Source organism: Mesocricetus auratus, unplaced genomic scaffold (assembly GCF_017639785.1).
Source record: "Mesocricetus auratus isolate SY011 unplaced genomic scaffold, BCM_Maur_2.0 Super-Scaffold_100066, whole genome shotgun sequence".
NCBI lineage: Eukaryota > Metazoa > Chordata > Mammalia > Rodentia > Cricetidae > Mesocricetus > Mesocricetus auratus.
Genome location: NW_024429235.1, coordinates 744,188 through 764,002, shown reverse-complemented (window position 1 = coordinate 764,002; position 19,815 = coordinate 744,188). Strand labels below are relative to the sequence as shown.

General features: G+C 41.6%; 1 gene segment (V, D, J or C); it reads left to right on the top strand.

The window, feature by feature from the left end:
• The first annotated feature begins 7,478 nt into the window (after positions 1–7,478).
• LOC121136332 lies at positions 7,479–7,990 on the top strand. The segment is given in 2 exon segments: positions 7,479–7,524; positions 7,653–7,990. Coding segments are annotated over 2 exon segments (384 nt in total).
• Positions 7,991–19,815: the final 11,825 nt, after the last annotated feature.

The following is a 19,815-nucleotide window of genomic DNA, read 5'->3' as shown; positions in this document are numbered from 1 at the left end:
GGAAGGGAAATAGAAAGTGGCTCTTACTGGCAGACAGAAACCCTTCTCACACTTCCTGAGTACGGAAGAAAGGATCTGCCAGCAATCCTTCTGAGCTGCCAGGCTGTCAGCTTGAACTTAGTGGGTGGGCTTGGGGCTTTCCTTAAGTCCTAACAAATGCTAAATTATCAGCCCAGAAAACAAACATGCAAGTAGCTTTATATAGACTGAGCAGATTATATTTAGGAATATATATGCATATGCATATATATGCATGAACATATATAAGCACACACATATACACAGGCTCATATGTGCATATGTTTGCAATTAATAAAATGAGAAACCATGAATTTGAAAATGATAGGGAGATGTATATGTTCGTGTTTGCAAAGAGGAAAGGGAAGAGGGAATTTTTGAAATCATAATCTCAAAAATATGAAGAAAAACAAAAAAAATACAAACCGCCTAAGGAGTATGTATATACCCTGGGAATCACTTAAAACACGGAAACCAGAGACTGATCACAGCAGACACATTTGTGTAGAGGGGTATGTGTCACATGCTTCCTCCCAGGTTGCTGTGTGTGCTTGTGGCCTTGTCCTTTTCTGCTATAGATGATTCCCCATACAGTAGGGAATATTAAGCAGGAAGCCTTTATCCTAGCATAGAGAGCTTCACATGGATCTAGCAGAAAATGATCTGGAGAAAAGAAGCAAACTGTGACTTCGGTTGGATTTGTCTTTGGGTCCTTCTTATCCCAAATGTCACAGTGTCTGCTGTCTTACAGAGTCAACTGTGTTCTTGTTTCCAATGGATCCACTGTGGTCCAGAAAATGACTCAAGTCCATCCTTTGGCTCCAGACAGGCATGGGAAGCAGCCACCCTGGACTGTTCATAGGAGTCAAGGGAGACCACTTCCTACTTTTTATTGGGATAAGCAAGGTCCCAGTGGAGAGAAGATTTTCCTTAATTTGTCAGACTTCTGGTTGGGATGCAAAGAATATTTGACATTCTATTTCCAGAAATCAGCCAACTGTATCATCTTTACCCTCCCATTAAGCGAGAGTATTCAGCAAAGTATTTCTGTGCTCTCCGGGAACATAGGAGTGACAGGGAAAGCTGAACAAAATCCATGAGCTCCCTGTGAGTTGGCACCTGCTGCAGGGACCCACTCAGATGCTCACCTCCAGATGCAGACAAGTGGGTGATTATGTCTGCTGTAGCTGTTGTCTGGATCAGAGGACTTCTTCACAAGTAAAATATCCTTCCATCACTCTGGAAACAGAAGTTAGAATAAACTTTCTTCAAATATTGTCTTGAGTATTTGACTCAAAAGACAGAACATAGAGAAGACGTGTAAATAATCCTAAAGGTGAATAGCTCACACCATCATAATTTAAAGTATTCATTTCACTTTTGTTTAGAGCACAAATTTGAGCTTAGTGACAAACTTGAATGTAGTGACAAGAAATGAAAATCACTTACTTGGCTCTTACCCCTTATGTTTCTTTTAGTCATAACCAGAGACATAGAATCACGAGAGTTACAGAAAAAAAGACTCTAGAAGGGTTAGATTTGTGTAGCCAAAGCACATGGGTGGAGTCTCTAAAGTTGTTGTCTCTGCATATAGATAGAGCATGATCTCCATGAAAGTCTGCTAAGCTAACATTCAGGAAGAAAGGTTGGATGATGTCAGTACACAGATGAGCTATAACTTGGAAATTATGGCGATACAAAGAAGGATAATTATAAGGGTAAAGTGAGTCTAAAGGTAGTTACCAAATACTTGGAGTGTTAAGGAAAGACAGTCTGCTGTTCTTTATTTATGATAAAGAATTCTTCTCCCATGTCCCCTTTTTGAGAATGTTGAAGAACAAACGTGAGGTGTCCAGGATTCGCTGGATTACCCTCCCAACTCCGTCTTTTGTCTCAGTCCCTTTCTTAAGCATCTTTACCTACGGTTTTTAAATCAACACTCCCCCTCTCAGGTACGACCTGGCAAGTTGGCTGGGTCCTACTGAAGGCCCACAAATGCGGCTTACTACAGATTGGCCCTGAAATGTGTGACTACTACATAGGGCTATGACATTGAAGGACAACTTTTTTTTTGCTTCTGAGATTGTGTGAACTTGCTTAATATTCTTTCCTGCTTATTAATGAGATTCATGTTTAAAATGTAATTCGTTACTGTGATCATTAAGCAAAACAGTGTGTTTATCTGACCATGAGCAGACAGTCACAGATTCCCGATGAGATTTACAGTCCCATGCAGTATGTATTCAGTCCAGGGTCACCACGTTGTGAAAATGTCTACATCTATTCATCTTTAGTATTTATTGAGATCAGTCTCTAGCATGCTCCCTGTTAAGGCAGAAGTAGTGCCTCGCTGAAACACTGCCATCTTGTGTCCAGTTAACACATTTGTGATGTTTGCACTGGCTCCATTGCTGCCCTGCAGTGTACTTGTATCCAATTATGAAAAAGACTAGACTAATAGAAGCATCCATCCATGAACTGAACTAAAATTCCTGGTGTGGAAATCATGACAGAAAAGATTCAGGAAAACTGGCCCTTGTTACATATGCTGCTCTCCTAGGTTTGTTTGAAGTTGAAATGAAAAATGCTCACAACCAAGAGGTCAAGATGGGGGAACCCTCAGAGACAGCTGACTCCAACTCGAGGGAGCTCATGGACACTGGCCCAACAGTCAGGGAGCCTGCATGGTGCTGAACTAGGTCCTTTGCATGTGTGTTACTGTCCTGTAGCTTGGACTCTCAGTAAGACTTCTGACAGTGAGAGCAGGACTTCTCCCTGGTGCTTAGCTCGCTTTTGGTAACCTATTTCCCATGCTTGATTATCTGCCCTGCCTAGATGATAATTCAGGTAAATTGAGGAGCTGGGACTTGCCTCAACTTGATGTGTCATGCTTTGTTCAAGCCTATGGGAAGCCTGTCTCTTTCTGAAAGAAGATGGAGAAGTGGATAGGAAGGGGGAGTAAATGGGGCAAAGCAGGGGAGGGAAGGAGAGGAGGGATTGGTATGTAAAATAAATTAAAAAGTGTTATTTAAATAAAAAATAAACTGCAATGCACTACTTAAAGAAAAAGAAAAGAGCCGGTTGTTGGTGGCGCATGCCTTTAATCCCTGCACTTGGGAGGCAGAGGCAGGTGGACCTCTGGGAGTTCGAGGTTGGGCTGGATCAATCGACAGCCTCCCAAACAATACAGAAAGACCCTGTCTCGTAAAACCAAAATGAAAAAAAAGTTGCATGCTCAGGCCTGGAGAATTTGTGATATACTTTGGGAACCCAGCTTGGCATTGATACACATGTGGGAGGACATTTCTTCCTGCTAAGTCAAATTGTGTCTACATGTGTCCCTCACTGCACTGTAGAAATATTATGAGGAGTGGACTGAGAAAATGTGCCATCAGGGCAATTGCGCAGTAGAGTGGTTTTAACTTCTATTTTTTCAGTGTATTCTAGTGTTTATATTCTATTTTCAGTACCTCCCAATGTTCCAATGTAACATTGCAATATGGTGATTTCCCAAGTAAGAAACTTGCTAGGCCAGGACCTAACATGTCATGGATCTCCATGAATTATGCTATGTAAATTGAAATGTAAGACACTGAAGAATTCTATGATCTTTATTTTATGAATCAACTTCATTTCAATTTCAGATGTGTCTGATATATCAAGTGTATCTGTGTGAGTGTCGAAGATGAGTTATTTTCTTGAACATTTGTATATGCATTCTCAGAGGAGTTCTTCAAGATTGTCTCACCTCTTCCCAGGAATGCAATGTGATGTGGATGGAGCTCAACACTATAGAATTGGGGTGGGTTTCAATTTTTAGTGTCCTTTGTGACCTTCTTGACCAACAACTTACAGAAAAGTGTGTGTGTGTGTATACATATATATACATATATAAAGCATTGGTTTTTTAAATGACAATGAAAATTGCTGATACTAATATTGTCTTAATTAGAATATCATACAAATCCAAAAAATCAGAAAAAAAGGAATACTAGAATAATGAGTAAGTGGAAAAGCAACAACAAATTCCTTCAAAAGCAAATCAAGTATCAAGTGAGATCCTAAGTAATTACATGAAATATAAGCCTCAAAGAATTTCAATCAAAAGGGAAGAACCATAAAGTGATTCTATAACCCCACCATGAAACTCACATCATTCTTTAAAAAAATGACCTTTTACTGACAAATACAGACTGAAAGTAGGAAATATCTAAAGACCATGCTAATACTGAGCATAAGGAAAGAATAAATTTGCATTAATAATAGATAATTTTCTGTTTCAAGAAATTCATTTCACATATTTATTTCAATAATCGCCATTTGCTATGTAACTTCTACATTATTTTTTGGCCAGCAAATAAATCATGTAGTTTTAATCCCTACAGGTTCACTGCTGTATTTTGAACTCTCTGACTGTATGAACTGTCTAAGAGAACACTGCTTGTCCACCGATAAAACATCCACTGCATTGGCGAGTGTAATGGCAGTACAGGAGTCAATTTGGTCGAATCAGTTGCTCTAATCTAGGCCACTTTTTTTCTTGTCATATTAGCTACTAGGAAGTGACCATTGTACTTTACAACTCTGATTATAGATTTACCTTATTTTAATGTTCTCAGCTTCTGCTCCATGAATTTTATGACTCTCTTATTAAGTGCATACACAGAGAATATCATCTCCTCTGGACCAGGGACACTTTATTCATTGTAAAATGACTCCTCTATCTCACAGCTCCACTGGTTTTGACTTAACATCTAATCTTCTTTTCGCCCCAAGTGTCTTAAAGTTTAAGGGGGAAGAAAAACTTCTCTTTCAGAATGGCATGGCTATTGATCACAGCCAACACTACCTTTATTAGCCTACCCAACATCCACCCACTTAAAACTTAAAACAAATGTGTCTACGTCAAGAAGTTCTCGTGGTTTCTGTTTCTCTGTGCTGTGCTTCATTGCTGCTCCCCCTTAGGAGTCCATGTTTCATGTAAATTTTCTTTTATTCTTTCAAGGTGTGTGTGTGTGTGTGTGTGTGTGTGTGTGTGTGTGTGTGTGTGTGTGATAAGCACCTCCATTAGTCACCCTAGTTCCATCTGCAGAAATTCCAGGCTATTTTTTTTGATGGTGTGTCATTCCAGGATTATCAAACCTGAGTGATGATGGGATTTTTCTGTCTTTTCTCCATATTGCTATGATTACTGCTTATCTAAAGTTACCGAATCTTCACAATTCTACTTGAAATTGATGAATTGGTTTCATTTTTAAAGGCAAGGAATCACATTTAGACTACTAATTTCCACGTGTCTTTTTCTTTTCTTTCATTTCACCAAAGTCATTATCTTTATATGCTAGCGGAATGTTCCTTGATTGAATGTTCACTGCCAGCAAAGGCTTATAAAGTCCAGGCAAGGGCATTTGACCTCAGTGTGTCTGCAAAAGTAATGGCTGTGGTTGGGGCACAGTGAGAGGGCTCTACATATGAGTTGCAAGAGCATTGTAAACTTCTTCTGTAAGAAGGAATCTCCAGCATTCGTGCTGCTAAAGATTTGTTTGTTCTCAGTTAAGCAAGGGTGCGGGCAGAGAGGTGATGGAGCAATGGGGGAGAGGGAGAGAGAGACTGGGGAAAGAGGAAAATGGAAAGGACATCTCAGATTCAAGAACCATCTGGCCAGAAGATTAAACTGAACTTCAAATTGATTTCTGCTCTTCTAGATCTCTACAAAAATACTAATGAGAAAATGGTTGGAAGGCAGATTTTCCCCCTGGCTTCCTGTATTCAATAAAACACACTTTAAAGATTAAGTTTCCCTGAGTGTAGCCTAGTGACGGTGGCCCGTAGTCACTCAGCAGCTGGCGATATTGGGAGGATGTCGCCATGCTAGTAGATGGTGATGGTGAGTGGACACTTCTGGCGTTGAGGGCGGCGGCGGGCATGTGCGCGGTCAAGTTCGGCTTGTACTACATCCCCGCGGGCGGTGGGCGCGAAGGGCAGAGCCGGGCCAGGCCGGGAGCTCAGCGGCAGCAGCGGCAAGGCCGAGGCCCGGGCCGGGCGGCCCCACGTTCCCGCCCCCCGTCCGAGCGCCCACTGGGCGCCCGCGCACTTTTTGTTGTCGCCGGCTTGGGCAGCGCTGGCAAATATGGCCGTCCCTCACCCTGCCTCCTCCGCAGTATATCACCCATACATCGGGCGCGGGGCGCAGGGGCAGCCGCAAACTTTGAGCCCAGCCGATGCTGGGCCAGGCCGGGACCTGGAGGGGACAGCGGCGTCGAGGGGCGGCTCCTTCCGCAGCCGCGCCGCGCATTGCCAAAGCCTGCAACTTGCCAAAGTTTGGGGAGCTGCAGTCCCCGTGGCGGCCAGGCCCGGCCTCCCACGCGATAGAAGAAGAGGCAGACTCCCTCGATTAAGCACAGATCTGAACTCAAGAAAGCCAATAACAGAGAGGGAGGACTGATGATCAAAGGGATTAAGACTGGTCTGGTTTAACCCCCAGAAACAGTTGACCTGACAAAGGTTAACTCTTGAATCCCAGGCATCAGCCTGGGAATCCAGCATGGGACTGATCAAGACCCCCTGAATGTGAGTGTCAGTGAGGAGGCCTAGGTAATCTATTGAGCCTTGGGCAGCAGATCAGTACCCATCCCAAGTATACACACGGACTTTGGACTCCCATCCGAACAATGTGAGGTGCACTCTCACATTGAACTCTTGGGGAAGGGTCTAGGCCCTGCCCTATATGAAATGACAAACTATGGACACCCCCATGGAGGGCCTCACCCTCCCTGGGGAAATGAGGGGATGATGGGGGGATTAGGGGAAGGGCACGGGGGGAGGGGAGGGAAAGGGAGAGGGACCTGGAACTGACTTGTGAAGCAACCTTGTTTCTTATCTAAATTTAAACTGAAAAATAAATTAAAAAAAAAGATTCAGTTTCCTAGTTTTGCCTATTTCAGAGAGCAGGGCTGCTTGCAACTTATGCTTTTATATTCAAATGGTAATGGCCTCCAAATTTGCTAGTTTTATTATGTGAACTCTTTTTTGAAAGAAAATTACTCTTCCACTTTGCATGGCCTATTTTCCATTAGGTTAGGAGTCAACACAGTTCAGATTAGCTTAGAAACATGAGGTCTGCTCTAGACAAAAAGAACACATTGATTTGCTTCACAGTCTTTATCCTGCACTGGCCGCAAGAGGGCAATGTTGCACATAGTAGCCACTTCTGTGTCTGTAGGTGTTACATGCATCTGTCTGAGTTCTTAGAACATCTGTTAAGTGAAGAAGTAAAGACAGCAAGAGGTTAGAAACTTCCCAGGACCAGGACCACTTCTGCAGTGTTATTTTATATTAGAATTTTATCTAAACAAGGAAGGTGTATAGTCAACTTAGTGCCTTTGTCTTCAAGAACTTAGAACTTCATGTGCCAATATTTTCCAGAAAAGCAGCAGAAGTATTCTTCGCAGCGCTCAGCCATGCTTCCTGTCCTCATCTTGTTTCTGGGGATGCATTTTTTCCTTGGTGATAAAACATCCTTATTATTTGTAGATGCACCCAAAAAAAGTGTTTTTCTCACTTGAATTTTAGCAATAACATTCTTTTTCCATCAAGTTTGCATCACATTTATTGATTTATCATTGATTTTGCAGGACACATCCAAGCACAGTCAGTGTCCCAGGGTGATGCCCATGTCACCGTCTTCGAAGGAGACTCAGTGGAGCTCAGATGCAACTATTCCTATGGTGGAACTACTTACCTCTTCTGGTACATGCAGCGCCATGGTCACAGCCTCCAGTTGCTCCTCAAGTATTATTCCGGAGAACCCATGGTTCATGGCTTGAATGGCTTTGAGGCTGAGTTTAGGAAGAGTGACTCTTCCTTCCACCTGAAGAAAGCCTCTGTGAACCTGAGTGACTCGGCTGTGTACTTTTGTGCTCTGGGTGCACAGTGTCTGGGGCTGCAGGGGGAGCTGAACACAAACCTGTAAGATGCTGGGGAGGACTATAGCTGAGTGACTTTTGATCATCCATGCTCCTGTAAGAAACCTAAATAAAATTATTAGTTCTCCTAGATGGACTTCTCTGCAATCACTACTTTGGTCTGTCATTGGTCCTCTATCTATAGTATATAGGCATTTGCTCACAGCTTCCAGGAAAAGTAACATAGCAGGCTAAAATCATGCAATGATTCCTGAGAAATGCTTGCTTCCCTAATGGTTGTTTTGTAGACTTCCCTGATGTTTTCTAATGACTGGTTGTCTCCAGGAGACTTGAAGATACATCTCAGTTCCACATAAACAATGACTGCAGTGTATGCCTATGTAGTGTGCACTCTGGGGAGACGTGTGGGCTTCTTCCTGCTTCAGACTGCAGGTTGTGTTAGGAAGTGTAACTGCTGCACTCACCTCCTCAAGAGCCTCAGATGCACTCTCCACCTGTGATGTCAGTCAACTTGATCAGGGCAGAATCACCGTGAAGAGAATCTCAATAAGGACTCATTTGGATTAGGCTGGCCTGTGAGCCTCTGTGGCAGTTTTAGATAATCACTGTAAGGGGAAACAGCCTGACCATGGACACTTTTTCCAGAGCCGTCCTGCCCACTGAGTGAAATGGAGACAGTGAGTACAGCATGGCATGGAAGCATTCTGTGCTCTTTCTTCCTGATGGTGGATGTGATATGACAACTTAACTAAGGCTTCTGTTGCTGTTACTTCCATGCTATGATGGTCTGTAACCTGGCAGTGTTAGGTCAAATGAATCCTCTTCCTATTAAGTGATCATGATCAGAATGTGTTGCCATAGAAACCGGAAGGGTAAGTAGGATGCCATACATACTCCAGCTCTTGGCCACTTTGTTACATTTGGAGCACAGAGTAAAGAGACAGAAGGCAGGATAGGGACAAGAGTCTGACCTTAACAGATGAGACCACTTCAAACAGTGAAAGACAGGCACTCCTTCATGGGGGTCTGCAAGTAAGGAGAGGAACACTTGAAGTTTATAGAGGGAATTTGGATGAGGAATCTTATGCAGTTGCAAGGGCTGCATAAAAGTCTGCAGCCTCAAAATGATCTCCTGGAATCCAGTGTCAGAAAGGGAGAACTGATGGGAAAAGGAGTTGAGACTGGGCTGGTCTGACCCACAGAAACAGGTGACCTGAACAGGGGGGATCTCTTGGACCCCGGATTCATGGCTGTGTGGAAAGCATTGGATTGGCCCAGACCCCCTGAATGTGGGGGCCAGTGAGGAGGCCTAGGTAATCTACAGGGCCTTGGGTAGTATTTATCTCTGGCATACAAACAGATTTTGAGTGCCCATCACACAATGAGGGATGCTCTATTAGTCTGGGCTCTTGAAGGAGGACCTAGACCCTACCCTGGATGAAATGACAGTTACTGGATATCCACCATGGAGTTTCTCACCTCCCTGGGGATCAGAGTGGAGATTGGGTGGAGGACTGGGGGACCTGTTGCAGAGCAATGGGGAGGAGAAGAGGGGTAGGGATCTGGGATTTACATGTGAATCAAACTTAAATTAAAAAATGAAGAGAGAAAACAAGTCTGCAGCCTCTCATTCCTCATGTTTTCTGCTAATTTGAGACAGACTATCATGGGAAGCAGGCTGTGTCACCAAAGCATTTCCTTTCTGGAGCTCACTGAGAATGGCTGGAGCAAGAAGAGCTGTGACCTCACAGGAATTCTGCTTGTACAACTGAGGCAAAGAATCATGTGTGATCAATGAAGTATTATTTCTCCTTCTGTAAGTGTAACCAATGTTCCATAAATACACAAATCAGAAAGTGATTGTAGTCTTGTAAATGTTTCATAACTGGGATGACACTTAACACTTCATGTTAAGCTTCAAGACCATTTTCTAGATGACACTAAAGATGAACTCTTCCCAAGGCTTCATGACTGCTATACTCCTCATACTCGGTAAGGAAAGTGATTTAAACTGGAAAGTTTAACCTTATATCTAAGAGCGAGAGTTATCCGCAAGGTGACACAGAACTGAATCTCCCATTCTTACTCTCCTTGCTTTCTAGGAAGGACACATGGAGAGTCTGTGACTCAAGCAGGAGCCCAAGTGACCATCTCAGAAGGCAAGTTCCTGACAATAATTTGCACGTATTCAATCACAAGCATAGGGTACCAGCTCTTTTCTGTTATGTTCAATACCTGGAGAAAGACTACAGCTCCTCATGAAAGTCCTTACAGCTGGCAAGAAGGGAAGCAGCAGAGGTTTTGAAGCAACATATGATAGAGGATCCAACTCCTTTCACTTGCAAAAAGCCTCAGTTCAAGTGTCAGTCTCGCCTGAGTACTACTGTGCTGTGGGTGACCCAGTGACAGAAACTGCAGGGGGACTGAACACAAGCTAAGAGGCTGCAGGTTCTCTGGCCACTGAGTTCGTGCCTCTGAAACCAGTCTGGTTTCAATTCACACTGTGTTGTGTGTCCTTATTCTTCTCTGGTGGTGAAAATCCTATAAAATTCAAATATATCCTTTCCTTTCCAAGTTCCTTTGATCATGGTGTTTCATCTTAGCAATTGTATCCCTATCTAAGACAATACCTTATACTTCTAGGTTGTATTCTGATGCCTTAACTCAGAAGTGGTAGAGTAGTCGTTATTGGCAAACACAATAAAATGTGTACTGTACAAAAGATTCAAAAGAGCTGACTATTTTTATTTTTCTGCACTATAATAATTGATCAAGAACAAAAGACAATTATTGCACACCCTTCCACAGCATTAAGGGACAAGGAACTTCCCTTGCCATTTAACAAGTTTGTTTCTCTTTCTCTACCAGAATAAAATCATAAAGTTCCTTCTTTCTTTTTCTTTATTTTGTTTTCTTGTAATTTCTTAGTCATAGTTGAACCTTGTTTTGTAAGTATGATGGTTTGAATGGGAGAGGCTCACATATTTGAATGCTTGGTTACCAGTTGGTGGAGTTATTTGGGAAAAATCAGGAGGTGAGTGTTTACTGCAGGAAGCCACTGGAGGTACATTTTGAAGTTTTAAAAGACGCATGCCATTCCTAGTTAACTTTTTGATGTCTGCTTCATCCATGTTCATCAATGTAAGCTTTCAGTCTGTTCCAGAGAAACTGGTCCAGAAGGACTGGGCAAAGCACAGAAAAACATTCAACTATACTAACATGTTAGAGTTGGACAAGACAAACCAAACAAAGGAAAAAGCCCAAACAAGGCACAAGAAACAGAGAACCACTTGTTTGTACATACAGGAATCCCATAAAAAGTATAAACTGGAAACCATAATATATACCCTAAGGAACTGTTGGACATCCATGAGTGTCCAGTACATACTGTCTCAGTATCTCTGAGTTCATATATTCTTTAATCATGTTGATTTAGAGGGCCTTGCTTTCTTGGTGTCCTCCATCCCTTCTGGCTCTAATAGTCTTGCTGCATCCTACTGCCTAATCCCTGAGTAGAAAGATGTGATGGACACATCTCACTTTTGGCTGAGTGTTGCAAGGTATCTCATTCTGTGCATAATGTTTGCCTGTAGGTCTCTGCATTTGTTTCTATCTGCTGCAGGACAATGTTTCTTTGGTGATTACTTCTTCCAACAAGGCTACATCTCCTAAAAGTGCCATAGAGCAATACCACTCATACCACAAGGACATTTGTTCAAATATGTACATAGCAACATTATTTGTAATAGCAAGAACCTAGAAGCAACCTAGATGCTCCTCACCTGAAGAATGGATAAAGAAAATGTACATTTACATAATGGAGTACTACTCAGTGATAAAAATAAATGACCTCTTGAAATTTGCAGGCAAATGACTGGAACTAAAAAAAAACATGCTGAGTTAGGTAACCCAGACACAGAAAGACAAACATGATATGTACTCACTCATAGAAATAAAACAAAGGATGACCAGCCTTCAGTATACAACTTCAGATAAACCAGGGAACTAGGAAGTCCCTAAGAGAGACATTCATAGATCCCCCACCTCAGAAAGGGAAAAAAGAAAGATCTCCTGAGTAAACTGGGAGCATACAGGAAGTCGGAGGGTGATAGGAGAGTGGGGAGAGGAGGAGGGGAATGGAGGAGAAGAACATGAGGTACCAGTAGGATTTAGTTGGGTGAAGGACAGAGAGGGAGAGCAAGGCACAAGAATACCTTAATAGAGGGAGCCATTATGGGATTATCGAGAAACCTTGCACTAAGAAAATTCCCAGGAATGCATAAGGATGACCCCAGCTAAGAATCTAAGCAATAGTGGAGAGGTCTCTTAACTGTCCTTCCCTTGTAATCAGATTGATGACTACCTTAAGCGCCATCATAGAGACTTCATCCAATAACTGATGGAAGCAATTGCAGAGTTCCACAATTTAGCACTGGGATTAACTGCTAGAGCCCAGTTGTAGAGAGGGAAGAGCGATAATATGAGCAAAGGGTTAAGACCTTGTTGGGGAAATTCACAGAAACAGCTGACCAGAGCAAGAGGGTGCTCACTGACTCTGGACTAACAGCTGGGGCACCTGCATGAGACCAAACTAGGCTCTCTGAATGTGGGTGACAGCTGGGTGGCTTGTACAGTTTGTGGGGCAACTAGCAGTGGAACTAGTATTTATCCCTAGTGCATGTACAGGCTTTTTGGAACCTATCACTTATGGATACCTTGCTTTGACAAGATACAGAACGAAGAACCTTGGTCCTGGCTCAAGATATGTGGCAGATTTATTAATTCCCCATGGGAGGCTTCATGCTCTCCAATAATGGATGGGGGATGAGGTGGGGGAAGGTAGAGAGAGTGGGAGGAGAGCAGGGAGAGGGAACTGGAATTGGCATGTAAAATAGGATTGTTTAAAAATAAAAAAGACAGGTGCATATTTTTAGAACATCTTTTGTCACTGTCAGTATCCACAAGTTGGCAGTCTCTTCCCAGAGACATGGGTGACCTCTGAAGTGGTTTTGAGTGAGAGAGTTTGAGGGGAGGGTTTTGCTGGTAAAACAAGGGTGTTGAAAAGAGCTCTATTTTCCTACTTGGAGGCACAGTATCTTGAAGTTTCCTGAAGGTGAAACATTAGAAATGTGAAACTAATTTTTTCTGGGCTTAAACTCTGGATCCTCAGTGAAGAGAGAATGAAGAAATCCTGGATTGTTTCACTAGTGGTTATGTGGCTTCAGTTTAATTGTGAGTTTGGGCATCTCTTCTGGATATAAGGTGTCATATGTGAAATTGTTGTCTACTCTAGGATAGTGTTAGAAACACAGATGTTTTTCTTCTCTAGTTAAGGGTGGGAAGCCCATGGAAAAGTGATTTTAGAGTGTTAGACTCCATATGTATCTAGTCCTATTTGTCTGGCCTTTGTCTTTCTGCACATGGGTGAGCAGCCAGCAGAAGGTACAGCAGAACCCAGAATCCCTCAGTGTCCAAGAGGGAGCCATGGCCTCTCTCAACTGCACTTTTAGTGACAGTGCTTCTGATAACTTCAGGTGGTACAGACAGTATTCTGGGAAAGGCCTTGAGTTGCTTGTGTCCATCTTCTCCAGTGATGAAAAGAAAGAAGGCAGATTCACAGTTCATCTCAATACAGCCAGCCTGCACGTTTCCCTGCATATTGGAGACTCCCAGCCCAGTGACTCAACTGTCTACCTATGTGCAGTGAGCACACAGTGCTCTCCAGGCACCTGCAGCCTGCACCCAAACCCACTAGGCCCTAGCAAAGCCTGAAATGGATTTTATTACTGTTGCTGATTTTGCTACTGTTTTGATGTGCTGTTGTTGAAAGTAACAAGGCAATGTACTTGTGGGATATATCCCTATTACACAAGAAAAAATAACACTTAAGAATAACTTACCTCAGCCAGGCAGTGGTGGCACACAATTTTAATCCCAGCAGTAGGGAGGCAGAGGCAGGCAGATCTCTGTGAGTTCGAGACCAGCCTGGTCTACAAGAGCTAGTTTGAGAACAGCCTCCAAAACCACAGAGAAACCCTGTTTCAGAAAAAAACATACCTGCCCCCTCAAGTCCATGCTCAGAACATACATAAATAATATTCAGTCAACCTTCAGCTGCTCTTATTTAGGAGTGTTACCAAAGTCTAACTTTCTAAGGAACAGTTACTTTTATATGTTTTTATGTGAATGCTGTATTCTGAGCTCCATGCTTGAATTTCACCACCCAGTGTGATGAGTACCACCTCCGGATCAGACTTTCAGTGACTCACACCTGGTTTTCAGCTTCACTGACTTAGGGGTTTCTCTACTTCGAGGGACTCTTCCCCATAATATGTGCCATACCTCTAAGAATAATGCACCACCATATGAAGCATAACATCAACAAATCTGTGCTATGCATGACACCCTTCAGTGTCTGTGTTGCCTGTGCAAACTGATAATAAATCTTTTGGTATGGCTCTCAAGGCCTCTACTATTTGTATTGACCTCTGTGCTTCCTCAGATTAAGTCTTTGTCAACAAAGAGGTTAGGAAACACACTGTAGTATGACCAGCTCGGCCTGTATCCCTCTGTTCCCCTTGCTGACACAGTCTGAATGCTTTAGTCTGTCCTATTCCTTCTCCAGAAAGCATCTTAATAATTTGCCAAATGAAGAATCCCTGGTCAGGGTTGGAGAGACAATTCAGTGGTTAAGATCATGCACTGCATTGGAAAAAACAATTCAGTCCCTAGCATCCCTGTGTCAGCTCACAACATTCTGTATGTCCTGTCTTAGGGGATTCAGTGACCACTTCTGGTCTTTGCAGACATTGCATGCACATGATGCACAATTATGTTTTCAGGAAAAACACGAATAAGAAGTAAAATAAAAAGAAAGTGATCTTTTATAAAAGAATCCCTTGCCATTATAATTAATGACTGCTTCTTCTTCCTTCCTTTGGGATGTACTGCCACTTAATCACCAACTCTGAGAAATTACCTAATGGGTAAAAAGAACTTTCAGTTGTACCACTGGTACCAGGAGCTTCCACAAAAACAGAGCAACAATCAACAAATGCTGATCCAGCAACAATATATTTAATCAAGATTACTGAAATTTCCAGCAAATGAATAGGCACCAAACCAAATACCTCATAGATGCTCTAGAACAAAGAGACCTGGCTAATAACATTTAATACCTATAATCAAGTTTCCAAAAGAAAATGCAGAATTGAAATGATATGAACATGACAAAAATGATAAGTGAACATGTCAAGGATTATATAGCAAGGTCTACCTCTTCCATGGGTGTTAAATATTAAAGCTACTCAGCCAGTCATGCTGGTTGAGTACCAGAACTGTAAAGACAAAACAGGACTATCATATACCAGAGATTTGCCTGTGTCACATAAAGTGAGTTCCAAGTCAGCCTTGGCTACAGTATCAGATCTTACCTTAAGAAAATCCATGCAAACAAACAAACAAACTCAACCCTAACCCACCATCACCAAACAGAAAACCAACCCACGCACCCACACAACCACCCACGCAACTACCATAGAACCTACCAACAAATCAAGCAACCAACCAAAGAAACACAAGAAAGAAAGAGAAAAGAAGAATTATTAAGGTTTTTGAAAACCTGATAGGGCTAGAGAAATGTGGAAGACACTTTCAAAGGGATAGGTTTTGTATACTAACATGAAACTGGGATGTCTCCTTTTCTCCTCCGTATATCCAGAGGTGTTTAAGTATGGTTCCAGAGCACACAGGATGCTTGGGATGCTTCAATTCTCTGTACTCACTTCACATGACTCCACCTGCTCCCTACCTCCCAAAGCCTTCCTGGGATGTCCTTGTAAGGCTTGAAAGGGACTGTGGAACCAGCAAGTCTGAGTAGTGATGAGTCACACAATACATATTTAATTCCACAAGCAAAGTTTAAAAACTCCCCCCTTTTCAAGGAAAGGGGTTTACTTTGTTTCACAGTTTGAATGTACAAGATACTATGGTGGGAAGGGCATGGAGGGAAAGTATGAGGCCTGGCTACAGTTTATCTACAGTCAGCAAGCAGAGGGAGAGATATGGTATTCAGGTAGCTTTCTCTTTTTTATTCAACCAGTAACCCCAGAACAGAGGATGCTGTCACCCATTTTTAAGGTGACTCTCCCTTCTTAGTTAAAAGTCTCTGTATACACCCCCAAGCCAGTTCTAGTTGATGTTTCATTTCTATTTCATGAAATAATTCTATTGCAATTCTTTATATGCATCTTGGATATCTCTGTTAATGGCCACATTCTGAATAATTTAACAAACTTCCCCCAGAGCCTTTCTTTTGCTATGAAAGTCAGTCTGGCATACTGTTTTTATGATCTGAATACCATGGTACTATGTTTTTTATTGTTTTGGTTTGGTTTTCTTTTGTAATGAAACACACCACTCGCATATATTAGTGCAATTTAAAAAGCTCTGTATATACATAGGTGTACACATACTCATATATAATATATGTCACAAAATATTTTGTGGTATCCATGTTCCTCCCCCTTCTTCTCCCAGATCCCCTGCCTTCCCTTTCCACCTAAATTTCTGTCCTCTTAAAGAGAAATCATCAGGTGAAATTTGTACTTCCCATGCATTCATGGCTATGTGGCCTTCCACTGGCTCTTGATGTACCTACCAAATGGTAGACTCATAAATACACCTGATACTCAATCCCCTTTCCCAGAACTGTCAATTTTCAATAAATCCTCAGATAGGGTTAGGACTTTGAGGCCAACTCCCCTCTGCATGCTGGAAATTTTGTCTGGCTTGAGCTTGCCCAGGTCTTGGGAGTGCAGTCCCACTGATAGTATCATGTATATTCAGCTTCTCTGCTGTGTCTAGAAAACATTGTGTCTTATAGTAATGTGCAGCCTATAGAGCTTGTAGTTTCCAACCCTTTCCTTCAATGATCCCTGAACATTTGGAGGATCATGGGTGATGTAGACATTCCTTTGGGACTGAACATTCCACATTCTCTCATTCCTATGCCTTGACCAGAGGGTGTCTACTTATTAATTGCTGTGTACTGCAAATAGAAGACTCTCATATGATGGTTGAGAGATACATTAGTCTAAGGGTATAATGATAAGTCATTAGGAGTTATTTTAATTAATATGGCCATTTCTCGGGATAAAAGTAGCATTTTCAGTCCTAGGGACTATAACAATTAGACACTGTTTCTTGGTCCCAACAATGATGCCAGATAAGGAATGTAATTTGCGGAATAGAACTTAAATCCAATCAGAAGATGGTTGAATTGCTCACATGAAGTTTGTACCACTATTAGATCAGCAGGTAAAGTCTTACTCTGGCTTTCAGTATTCATAGCTAGGCAAGAATACTAATTGTTTTATTGCCTCACATGCTGTGCATCATACTTTCCAGGACTATAAAAATTAACCAATGGTGATGAAGTTTATAGATGAGTACCATATTTATTCAAGTATTATTATTCAAGTATAGTATTTGTATCATCAAGTTCTGGAGAGTAACCAAGAGCACTGGCAATAACCTGTAATATTCAGGAGAATATAGGACCCCACTGTACAATAACTCCATGAAAGGAAACCCATTCCTGGCACCAGGATTTATACTGAGGTGTCTCATAAGGGCCCTATCATCCTATTATTGAGTAAGTATATTTTAATGCATGTATGTATTCAAGAAGCTTCTAGATTAGTCGGTAAGTTTTCATATGACTTTCCATTCCTATTTTCCCTCCTCTGATCTGCCCTGACACAGAAAGTAATAAATTAATCCCAGCGAGTAATAAATAGGACCTTGTGAATCTCAACCCCTTCTGCACAGCTAGAGATGCAACCATGTGAGTGAAGAGAGAGGCCCCAGCATGGTAAAAATATTTTAAGCTCTCTCTCTCTCTCTCTCTCTCTCTCTCTCTCTATCTATCTATACTATATATATATATATATATATGAGACAAAGGACTAGGATGTAGAATATACAAGTAACTAAAAATCCCTTAACATCAAGTAACATACTTAATTAAATATGGAGCATGAAATTAAACAGAGAACACTCAAGATATGAATTAAAATGGCTGAGAATACTTAAAATGTTCAGTATCCTCAGCTATTATGTAAATGAAAAATTAAAACAGTTTTATATTTTATATCACTCCAGAGAGACTGGCTAGGATCCAAAAATCAAATGAAGAGAAATAGTGGCTTGGATTTGGAGAAAGGGAAACATTTCTTCATTTGCTGATTAGCATGCAAACTGGTGGATCAATATAGAAATCTATGTAATTGCTCCTCAAAATCTATAAATGTACTACCAGATGTTCCAGCTATATAGTTTTTGTAATATATCCAAAGAATCTATAGACTATGATAGATAACTGCTTATTCAAGTTCATTGCTGTTCTATTCATGCTATCTAGAGAATACAAGTATGCTAGGATACCATCAGCTGATTAGTGGTAATTAAACAGTAGTACATACTTTTTTGAAATTAGTCATTCTTTCATGGTGAAATTAAATTTCAGAGTAGTTTTAATCTGAATTTTTATGATATCTAGCAGTGTTAACACCATTTGAAATTCATGTTTTGAGAATTATTTGTATAGTTCAATGTTCCAGTTTTCATCAGCTTTTTTTTCAAGACAGGGTTTCTCTGTGGCTTTGGAGGCTGTCCTGGAAGTAGCTCTTGTAGAACAGGCTGGTCTAGAACTCACAGAGATCCTCCTGCCTCTGACTCCCAAGTGCTGGGATTAAAGGCATGGGCCACCAGCCTCCCCACCCCTTGGCCAGGTTGTTTGTTTTAATGATGATTAGATTTTCGAAGTCATTTTTATATTCTAGATACTTTCTCAGATACATACCTAGAAAATTTTTATAATTATATGTTTTGAAAAAATCATATAGAAATGTATTATAGAAATTTTATAAACACACACACACACAAATTATTTCAATAGAATTACCCTGTTATGGGTAATGGGGCAACAATGTCCGTATTAGATAACACAGGATAACAAACAAAAAGGTAAGTGCCAGGAATAGGTTACATTCCTTTGATTATATTAGTTACATACTCCTCACTGTATTATGGGATATTGTCAATACGGTTCATCACCTTTTGAAACTTGATGATGGGAACCTATTGAATAGATCAAAGAAAATGGAGAAATTAAGCCTATGATCACCTTGACTCCTCCTTCCTACTGAATAGCTTTAACAGGGCTAGAATGTACCATGCAACCTGCTGGAGGAGAAAATGGATTGCTGCTCTTTCCTATCTGTGGACCCTGTGAGCTACAATTACAGCCTAGCTCACATGCCCATTATTTCAATAGTGGCATAAATATCATGGGAGTAGCCAACTAACTTCTTCTTCGATTTAAGGTCTGTTTCACAAGCTGAACACCATATGTGGCACCAATTTGGGGACTAAAGTCTTGTGACTAGACAAGACATAGACCCCAGGGGAGAACCTGTGTCTATTACTGTGGTAAATGGACATACTATCAGATCAACTCCTAATGAATTCTGTTATGAACACACATTGGTGTATCAGTCACAATCTTCTTCAGAGAAGTATCTTGGTGCACCACGTGGTGATTGACACAGAGAACCAGAACTCACCATGCTGCAGAGGAAAATCTGTAGCTCAGTCAGTCCCAGATGGGACATCCATCACACACCCTCCTCCCCAGATCAGAGGCCATTGAGGAAGAGGGGGTGGAACGTCTTCGAGAAGCATAGGTAGGGAATGATTATAAGGAGACAGTGTCTTCTGGAAACAGCAGGGCGGCTGCACACATAAACTCACAGAGGTCTATAGCATATGTAAGCCTTGCCGAGGATCAGGCCAGACACAGTTCCAGCAA